Source organism: Poecilia mexicana, unplaced genomic scaffold, assembly GCF_051168715.1.
Source record: "Poecilia mexicana isolate PSO_F unplaced genomic scaffold, ASM5116871v1 scaffold_5, whole genome shotgun sequence".
NCBI lineage: Eukaryota > Metazoa > Chordata > Actinopteri > Cyprinodontiformes > Poeciliidae > Poecilia > Poecilia mexicana.
Genome location: NW_028263374.1, coordinates 26,387,879 through 26,398,666, shown reverse-complemented (window position 1 = coordinate 26,398,666; position 10,788 = coordinate 26,387,879). Strand labels below are relative to the sequence as shown.

General features: G+C 39.5%; 1 protein-coding gene across 1 annotated transcript; it reads left to right on the top strand.

Annotated features, from left to right (window-relative positions):
* Positions 1–708: 708 nt before the first annotated feature.
* Positions 709–3,087, top strand: kcna3a (potassium voltage-gated channel, shaker-related subfamily, member 3a). Its single transcript, XM_014992374.2, has one exon. The coding sequence runs from the start codon at positions 1,534–1,536 to the stop codon at positions 3,085–3,087; it is 1,554 nt and encodes a 517-aa protein (XP_014847860.2). The 5' UTR covers positions 709–1,533.
* The last annotated feature ends 7,701 nt before the right edge of the window (positions 3,088–10,788 follow it).

The window sequence follows — 10,788 nt, the reverse complement described above, 5'->3', positions numbered from 1 at the left end:
TATTCAGTCGAATTAAATTACAAACAGGTGGTGTCTAGTATAGCAGTTGAGCACATTCTGAAGGTGATAGCTTTCATTTATTGGGTATAGAAGCTGCATACATAATTGAAGCACAGTTTTTCAGATTTTTATTTATGAACAATTTTGAAAATCATGAATCAAGTTCCTTGAACTTCATGAATTTGTCCTAATTTTGTTTGTCTTCCATATAAAATCTAGATAAAATACATTGAGGTTTATTGTGGAAATTTGACAACAAAAGGCCGCAGGCGTGTTAGCATTCTATAGAATTCTAAAAATTGATCTTTTAATTTTTTAGGTCAAGATTATACTTGATTTTATACACTGGAATAAAATTGTTTTGGATTATTTAGCTCCACAATGTTTTATTAAGATGGAAGCTAAAGATTTTACACGCCATGTATTCATATTAATGGTCCATAGACAGGCACATTTATGTTCATCAAGTACTGGATATGGTTAAATTAGGAGAGAAGAGATTATTAAATGTATCCAATCAAATCACAATAGACCACAATCTGCATTCTTGAGTGCATGAAACTACTGAGAAACTCTCTTGATGAAGATGCTCTCTGTAAATCATACATTTTCACTGAAGCGCTCACTTTTCATGCTTCTTTGGGGCAGAACACACGAGTGTCGAGTGTTTTTGCTATTTTCTTTTTGAGTTGAAATGATGTGACGTATTTTCTTGTTTGCCGCTGCTTTAGAAATGTAGCGGGTGTCACGTTTAGACCACAGGCATGCGCTGAGCCCACAGTTCCACTTACAGCAGCGCGAATTGATTTACAGGCGGGTGTGGGTTTGTTTTCAGCACCATGGAGAGCAACACCCCCTCAACAACAAGCGAAACAAAATAAATGCTGGGAGGCTATTATACATGCTGAAAGACAAACACTTTGGCTTTTGTGGAAACTTTGTTTTCATTTGATTCATAAAAAAATTTGATCAGATTTCCTTGGTTTTCTAACACAAACACGACATCAGTTTGTCAAAACAGACTTTAGATTTTATTGTGAAACATGACAACACATTCGTGTTGCTATGTTTCTTTGTCATGAAACAGCAGGCGTTTGAGTTTTTGACAGAAAACAATCAAATAAAACAAAAAGAAAAAAAATAGCTCAGCTTGCTTTAACATGTCAATCCCACGCAAAGTGACAAAGACACCATGTGGATTATTTAAAAACGAACTTTTTATGAACCCAGTATGAATAAGACAGAAGGGTTACTGCTCAGCCTTAAGTGTCAAGTTAATTTCCGATTGGGCGGGTGGTGGACGTATGTCAGACATATGCGCGCCGTGGGCGGGTGTTGGTGTGTTGGAAAAGAGGGGAAAAGCAGAAGGGAGTGCTGCGCTTCACCCTGTGAATTCGCAGAGACTGTTGATGGTTAGGAGGCATGTAAGTGGCGTCCGCTTCAGCTCTCCAAAGCTGTGAGCTTTGGCTGGGAGTGACGCGGCGCACTCTGCCTTTCCAAACAAAAAGAAAAAAAGAAAAAAAAAACACCTGTATGGACGATCACACTCCCAGCGCTGTCCAGTCGCCTTCTTCAGCCGAACACAACGGCACGATCGCGGTTGAGAAGGGGGGTTATGGAGAGGTGCAGAGGGACGTCATGACGGTGGAAAACATGCTGGAGGAGTCGGCCGTGCTCTCGGCGCCTCACCTGGCTGTGGATCGATATGAGCGCAGCCGGCAGGGATGCTGCGAGAGGGTGGTCATCAACATCTCGGGTTTACGCTTCGAGACGCAACTCAAAACTTTCAACCAGTTTCCAAACACGCTGCTCGGGGACCCGAGGAAAAGGATGCGCTACTTTGACCCACTCAGGAATGAGTACTTCTTCGACAGAAACAGACCCAGCTTTGATGCTATCTTGTATTACTACCAGTCAGGAGGGCGCATTCGGAGACCTGTTAACGTCCCCATTGATGTTTTCTCAGAGGAGATTCGGTTTTACCAGCTTGGGGAGGAGGCCATGGAGAAATTCCGTGAGGATGAAGGGTTTATTAAGGAGGAGGAGCGTGTACTGCCCAAAAATGATTTCCAAAAGCAGCTTTGGCTTTTGTTTGAGTATCCTGAAAGCTCTGGACCTGCAAGGGGAATAGCCATCGTTTCAGTGCTTGTGATCCTAATTTCAATCGTTATTTTCTGCATGGAGACTCTGCCTGAATTTCGGGATGAAAAAGACATATCCACAGTGGCACCCACAGTGAATGGCACTGCTCCAAATGTGCCAAACCCCTTCACAGACCCATTCTTTGTCATAGAAACACTGTGTATTATATGGTTCTCTTTTGAGTTACTGGTCAGGTTTTTTGCCTGCCCCAGCAAAACCACTTTCTCCAAAAACATCATGAATATCATTGACATTGTCGCCATAATTCCTTACTTTATCACTCTCGGGACAGAGCTGGCCGAGAGCCAAACAAACGGCGGTCAGCAGGCGATGTCCCTCGCAATCCTGAGGGTGATCAGACTGGTAAGAGTCTTTCGCATTTTTAAGCTCTCACGACACTCTAAGGGACTCCAGATTTTGGGACAGACGCTCAAAGCCAGCATGAGGGAACTGGGCTTGCTCATCTTTTTTCTCTTCATCGGAGTCATCCTCTTCTCCAGCGCTGTTTACTTTGCAGAAGCAGACGACCCCACGTCGAGCTTCACCAGCATTCCAGACGCGTTCTGGTGGGCAGTTGTCACAATGACCACAGTCGGATACGGGGACATGCATCCGGTCACTATTGGTGGCAAAATAGTGGGGTCGCTTTGCGCAATAGCGGGCGTGTTGACTATTGCCTTACCCGTGCCAGTGATTGTATCGAATTTCAACTACTTTTACCACCGGGAGACGGACGGAGAGGAGCACCAGCAGTACCTTAACACGGGCAGCTTCGAGCACCTCCCCTCCGACGAGCAGAGAAAGTCGTGCAGCTCCTCTTCCCTCAGCAAATCAGAGTACATGGTTATTGTAGAAGGCATTAATAGTGCGTTCAAGCAGCCAAACTTTACAACAGAGACCAATCAGAACTGCGTGAACATCAAAAAGATCTTCACAGACGTGTAAAGGGGATCATTTATGAACCATAAAGAAATGTTAGCTCTATTCTTGTAATGTTGATGTTAATGCCAGTCGTGATGTGTCAGTCCATATCTGTGGCTGAACGCTGTAGATGTCCGTTTTAACAAACCTTAATGGGCCTAAGAGATCTAACTGACTGTACATTCTCTTTATAAGCCGCTGGCAAAGTAAGAAGTGTGTTGTTAAAACAGATATATTTTAGTGTACAACGCCACACGATGCCTACATATCTTGGTGTTATAATTGCAGTGTTGTCCGTGTTGGGATACACGTGTAGCATTTACTCCTGCCAGTCCATAAAAAAAACAGCGTGTCGTGCTTCGTGGAAAGACCAGTTCCGTTGTCCAGAAATGTTAATATATTATGGTAATATATGTAGCCGAATGTCTGTTTAGGTTATATCTAATATCAGAAGCTGTCCACGTGTTGGACTCTGCCGCCTTGTTTAGAGGTGAAGAGGGAAAATGCTTATTGTTAATTAAAAGCTGTATTTTCATTCAGAAATACTTATATAACCTATATTGAATAAAAACAGAAATTAAGAGATCGTGGTTCTCCCTGTTAATAGCACTTTAAATCGCGCGAAAAAGAAGACTGGGTTAAAATAAATAAATAAGCACAGACTAATGTGTTTGTGGTCATGTGCTGCAGTGATGACATACAGCGTGGATGAAAGGAGGCAGAACGTTCAGCAAGTTCCGCCTTGTGATGCAGTCTCCATGACGACGGTGGTTTCCTGGGCAACCCCCGTCTAATGTTTTCATGGTATTGTATGAGTTTCCCCAAATAATTTCCCATTTTTGCCATAGTAGGTGTAAAGATGCAATTTATTTTAAGTGCATTTTTGTATTTTAAATTCTTTTGCGAAATTCAGTGACAATGAACTTACATTATTTTGTTTTTACTCCATTGCACCAGTGAGGTACAAAAATGTGGATAGAGACACGTACAACTGCATGCTTATATTATTGTTTTAGGGACATTTCACAAAAAAAAAAAACAAAACAAAAAAAAAAAACTGGCTAGATAATGGCAGACCAGTCCATTGCCTCTGATCATGTTTTTCCAAATACAATTGCTCCAGTCCCATGAAAGAAGGATCATAAATACTTTTCCATAAATAAAGAAAAAAATAATTTAAACAAGAGGGAAATTGTGACCAGAATGGAAATAGTGGAAGTGGACCAGCAATTAAATGTTTTAACTCAAAAGTTAATTAACTTCCTGTCATGAGATAAGCTTTACTTTAGAAGTTTAAAAACAGTTTATAATATTTACTCCAATATTAGTTGCATTGCATTGATTTAACAATAGTAATGATGATGATGATGATGATGATGGTTAAAATTATTACTACACAACTACTTAACCCAATAATGTGCAAACTTCATTAACTTTTTTTCCCCAAATTTCCCTTTTTTCTTGTTTGCAATAAGTGTGGGATGTAAAATCTCTGCTTAGGAAATTAGACATGAATTTGTTCAAAATGGTTCCCTGCTAAACAGTAAGATATTTCAAGAAGAAAAGGTCTCTCTGTTAATCCATTTATTGCTCTTATTTAGGATAAATAATTCTGTGGCATGTGTGGGAATAGGAAAAGAGGATCAACCGTCTTTTTCTTCATCTCTGCTCCTCAGATCTCTGAGTTGGCATGCCAACTTGATTTGACGTCAGCCACCTTTTCATCTACATCAGAAGACATACAGGCACAGGCTTTAAAACTGAGAGCTGAACACAAACAAACAGTACAACTTAAAGCAGTCTGTGAAGTAATGATTTCACTATGTGTTCTCTCATGAGTCATAATGGCTTGTGGCATGCATGAAAACATTATATTTCATAGATTCTTGAGTTACAGTTGAATGTTCTGTTGCAGATTTATCTTTTGTTTCAGGACTTAAAAGGAGAACAAATATATTGTCTTTACTAAAATGAGAGAACTATGATATACTGTATATGCCTTCCTTAAGTAAATTATCAAGTAAGGCATCAAAAACCTAATCTGTTGGTTAGGACAAATCATCTAAAACCATCTATTTTTATTTTTACTGGAGTAAGTATCGTTTGTAACACCATAGGGTTACTCATACTTAATTTTAAGCTCTGTGCATTTACAGTTCTGAATAATAGCTCACTTCTGCCATCTGGTGGATCAAAGAAATTATTACTATTAGGAGGGAGAAAACACCATTTGGAGATGGCAGTACAGGTTAGTTTTTCTTATAGACAAGATTTTGAATTTATGAAATTTGGGAAGTCTGACTAATAGATAAATTAATTTTTCATTGAGATAATATTACTCTGGCAGGGGGTGGGGGGGGGGGGTATGGGAAAGCAGCTGAACCTGTCTTTACAAGAAAATCAACAAATTGCAACCAAATCTCTAATAACAAGATCATACTAAAGTATTACTAATTTATCCTGTTCATGATATAATTTATGTACAGTTGTGACAAGAGGGATATCTATCATTTAAATGTTTACAGTACATGCACACAATTCATGGTTACTAAGAGCAAAAAGAAAACAAAAAATGTTAGGTCAGCAGTTTACATGGTCATTTTCTTTTCTCATGCTTTATGCAGGAACAATCCATGTGTCAGTAACTGAAGTAGGCCTGGAAAGCACCAAAAAGCTTCCTTGAGGGTTTTCATTTGACCCATTATTTTTATTTCCCATGAGAAAAAGGGAATTACAGTGTATGAACCAGAGCGCATGGTAAAAACTCATTACTTACACTTTGCGCTACTTTGAATAAAGCACAGAAGTGCTAATGAAGGTGACTTTGCATAATTGAGGGTTGAAAAATCTGGTTTGAAAATGAATGTCATCTCCAGAATGATGAAATGTTACTTGGGCAAATAAGCAACAAATTATAAATATCTGGCTTTTTTAAAAGATGGTTTGAATGCTCTACTCGACTAAAACATGGTAAACAGAGCACTGTGAGAGAGCAGCTAGTTTTACAATATTTTAAACATGTACTATCATACCACATGATGATGAAAGTATTAAGCAGTTTTTACACTTCACTGATTTGTCAGTATATGATTTTTTTCTTTTTTATTGTTTTTGTTTGTATTTTGCAGAACTGAATGGACCTCCCTACTCCAAACCACATTACATCTGTCCCACAGCTGCAGGTGCTCTTCATCACAACTGCTGAATTGCCCTGTTCTTTCTGTCTACCCTTCTGGAGTTCAAGTCCTTCTTCAATGTATTTTTAACAGCAAAAATGAAAAGGGGCCAGCTAACTGCCCATAGTCGTTAATCATCTTCTGCATTGCTCAACAGTAGTGCTGGCGAGGGACAGCAAGTTTGACCATCTTACTCTGTTGGGGTTTCAGGAGAAGCAAAAATTTCATTAGCAGTAAACTTGTTACGGTTAACATGCCGGGGTATAATGGGCCTATCATTTTAGATTAATGTTGTTAAACTCTCAGTTGTTATGGTAGCTGTTATTTTATTTTGTGCAGTGATGCTCATCATGTTCATTAGATAAGTACAGAGACCATGTTAATTGTATAAGAGAAACTATTTATATATAGATCGCAAGGTTAGATTGTTTCCAGGATCTAACCTTGCAAGATGTTTTAATATGCATCTTGAATTAGTTATGTAATGAGACTAACTTGTCACTACAGATTTTCAAATAAAAGGGTAATTCCACCAGTTAAATGCAGCGTAAAGAAAGTCAAATTAAAAGCTTTATGGCCACTTGTGTTTTTGATACAAGGCTGACAGTTTTAGAATGTGGAAACATATGCAACTGTGTCTGCATGCTTTTGTATGTGTCTGAGCCTACATGCTCGAGGTCAGCACAGCTGTAAGACAGTCACTTCTTCCTATGCCTCAGTGCACACTACTGTGGGTTCCTGTGAAACAGAGAGCAACGTATAAGGAAGTATAGACACAGACTGGCATGGTGCAGAAAAACGCATTGGTAAAGAAAAGCACACAAGCTCTACAGTTTGTCCTTTTTGTTGTTGTTGATGCTGCAGGAAGATGTGAGGATGAACATTTAGGGTATTTTTCAGTCTGGGTTCATTGGGAAGAAGTAGTGAAGACCCCAGGCGTCCCCTCACAACTCACTCCCTTTGTGTGTTTCACCACGAAAAGATTCATGCATCGCAGCAGTGTGCTGTCTCTGATGATACCCAAAAAGTCAGAATAGGGTGTGTCTGCCACGAGAGGCGCCTCCTGTCATTGCTGAACTTTACTGAGGCATGATAATTATAAATCACTAAAGGGAAAATGAATGACTGCGTCTGTTGCAGTTAAATAGAGCACTGGTCGCTTTCCCTTCTTCTCCCGATGATATTTCAAGTGGTACAGTTTTTGCCCTAAAACTGTACCTCTGTGTTGCCAAAAATAAAATATATTGCCTTTATTTCTTTGGGTGCCATGCATCCATCTGCTCTTTGCAGGGCATGTAATGGCACTCAGGGGGATTTCGTAAGGATCACTCTTCTGCATTATGCCTCCTTGTTGAGGTCTTTCAGTCAGACACAGGAGTGACTGTCTGTAAGGAAGCAGGTCTGAGAATGCATACGTTTCTCCTCTCCCTTACAGGTCCAGCTCAAACATACCTCTCATACACCCAGCTGTTACGTGTGTTAACAAATGTGCTCCAGGTGTAACAATCCATATCTTACAGTTTATTTGAAGACAATCTATGTTTAGTTGTGCAGACATAGTAATGTAGACTGCTGTGTCATCAGGCTTCACCTGAAATAACTCAGTGGCAACAGAAATGCAGCATGGAGTGGCTGTGATGTCACTGCCCAGCTTCCTCTCATACCTGTTCCAAGCTGTTGTCTCCACTGCAGCTGAGTGAGGATGAGCAACAGGGTTGTTCATTAAAGCAACAATGCTGACTTAGAACAGCGTAATTTGATGAGGTGGTGGTATGAAACGAGGGGAAAAGTCAGATGGGTGTTGGGGTTTCAGTTGTCAGGCAGTATGACTGAGAAAGGTGCTGTCCTTGCTCTGCCCCCAGGTGTCCCGTGAGTCAGAGCGGCTGCTGGGCCCAGAGCCGACTGGATATCAGACTGTTTCATTTAGCTGAGGCACATTTTCTGGTTCCTTTAGTCACTCAAAAACATAAACTGGAGGATGGTATCATGACACGGTAAATCCCAAAAGTCAGATCGACTGTTAGGTGCATGTGTGTGTGTTTCTTATTTTGTTTTTGCTTCAAGTCATGACACTTATTTAATATTTGACAAAGACAATTGAAGTAAATAATCAAATAATTATTTCATTCACAGTAAATGAAGGTAAAGGAGCAGTTTTTGTGCTTTGTCACGGCATTCTTTTCGGATTTATTTGGTGATCTGAAACATTTATGTGTGAGAAGAATACATCTTTAAAAGGTCATAGTACTTTTAAAATGCATTTATGAGAAGGTATTGCATGCAGCAAAGCAAGAAATGTAAAGGAAGTAGTGCTTGGTTTGGCTAAAATATTAAAGAGAGGGGAGTATAATTCATTAAACACAAAGTATTTTCTTACAGATTCCTGCTCTCCTGCTCTGTTTCTAAAACGACCAGAGTCCCAATTTGATTCTTCCTCTTAGGTGTCTTATTTCCAATATGACCTTTGGTGTAATGTAGCAGATTGATTCTATATCAGGCTCTTACCTTGACTTGAATTTCCCTCACTTCTATAGATCCATCATACAATGCAGCATAAGAATCTCCCTGCAACAATGACACTGACTCACAGACTGACTCACAGTCCTTCCCCCTCAGCGTCAGCATAGCTTTCTGAACTGAACGGAGCCAGAATATGTATTTCTGTATATGTCTTCATGGTTTAATTCAGCTCAGGTTATATAATCTCTCATATGAAGTATGAAACATCTACAGGTAGTCCAGAGGAGGAACTCAGAGCAGCAGTGGGTGTTTAGGACTCCAGCTTGGGTGCACACTGCAGTGGGCCAGTGTCCTTGTGTTTCTCCTGGCGTCTGGCTCGTTTCCAGAATCTAACCTTGTCCGGCTGGTCTTCAGTCTGATGAGCAGACCTATCCCTCCCTTTTTGTCTTCTCTTTCCTCTCTCTCTCTCTGCATTACGATCTCTACTCTCCTCAGCTCATCCTCAAATGTACTGTTACCTCCAGGACAAATAGAGGACAAAATGAGGAGCAGCAGGGCTTCCTATCAGTATACCTTTTGCAACTTATTTATTGGAACCAGTCTTCTAGTCTATTTCTAACCTGCAGGACTTCTTTAGTTTCTGTCTCCTGAGCAGTGTTTTGGGAATGATTCATCTCCTGGAGGGATAAATATACAGAGTCTCAGTAGTTTTTGGAAAGAAATAGAAAAGCATCAAGGTTGAAAGTTTAGTAAATGAAATGACCCAAGGACATTTGTAGAAAAAAAAAAAAAACAGCAGACATTTTTAGAAAAGTAAATGTTATAGTGTATAGGTGTGTTTTACATAGAATTGTTGGTTTAGTGTGATAATAATTCTTTATTATACATTTGCATATCAAAATTAATGCACAAGTGAGAGAGGAGTGATATTTGGAAGAATAACATTTTTCTGATTAACTTAACATACAGACCATATCAATGTTACCATAAGGCTTCAAGCACTATGAGATTGTATGAAATCTTTTACGCCTGGTTTGTGTGTGTGTGTGTGAGAGAGAGAGTGACTGTGGGGGGTAGCATGTGTGTGTATAAGGGTGAGTGATTGTTGAAAACCTGTAGCTGCTGCAATGCAGTATCAAGAAGGAGGGAGGCATCGATGCCAGAAAATGACCACAACATTCAAGGGACTGAATGGCTGCAAAAAAAACAAAACAAAGAAAAAGCAGGGCATTCTCCATTCATAAGAACACTGGACATCCAGGAATTATGAGTGCAGCATGTTACAAAACATTAATTTATCTCTCTTTTGTCACCTCAAGACATGGTTTCAAATTAGAGTTACTATATGATGCTTAACATCTCTTTAGGTCTTTCAATCTTTGTCATAAACTGTAACAGCAATATTTTTAGATTTGATGTGATGCCAACACAAAGTTGCTGATATTTGTGAAATCACTGGATGTTCCTGGTCAACTTTACTCATAGTTGTAGAATAGCATTCTAGCAATATTCTGATATTTTCATACAATCTATTCTCAGTCAATGGAAAATTTGTTTTCAGGTATTGTAAATTCTCAGTTATATTTGATTCTGGACTTTTTAGTGAATTATTCTAAACACAAATACATTTTTGATCTAAACCATTTCACTCTGTCTATGGTTGTATGTTTAGGGTCATTGTCCTTACAGAAAGTAAATATCTGGCCCAGTTCCAGGGTTTCTTTCAGGATTGCTCGGTGTTAAGCTCCTTATATCTTTTCTTTAACTCTGATCAGCTTTTTAGTCTCTGCTGGCTGAAGAGATTTTCACAGCATGATCCTGACACAACTATCTGCCACTATTGCTCAGTCTAAAATATTTCAGTTTTGGTCATATCTGAACAAAGCAAAACTTTCAAATGTTGCACTGCCAGCATGGCTTGTGACAAACTGGTAACAGGGTTTTTAAATGACTTTCTTTCAACAATGGTTTTCCTCTTGTCACATTTCCATAAAGGATGGATTTGTTAAGTGCACAACTAATTGTTGTTTTGCAAGCATATTCCATAAGGCCTATGGGAGCTCTGCTAAGTTACCATGGTACTTTTACT

What these genes read in the sequence shown, in the direction of transcription:
- kcna3a (XM_014992374.2), top strand. Translation starts at nt 1,534, where the DNA reads ATGGACGATCACACTCCCAGCGCTGTCCAGTCGCCTTCTTCAGCCGAA.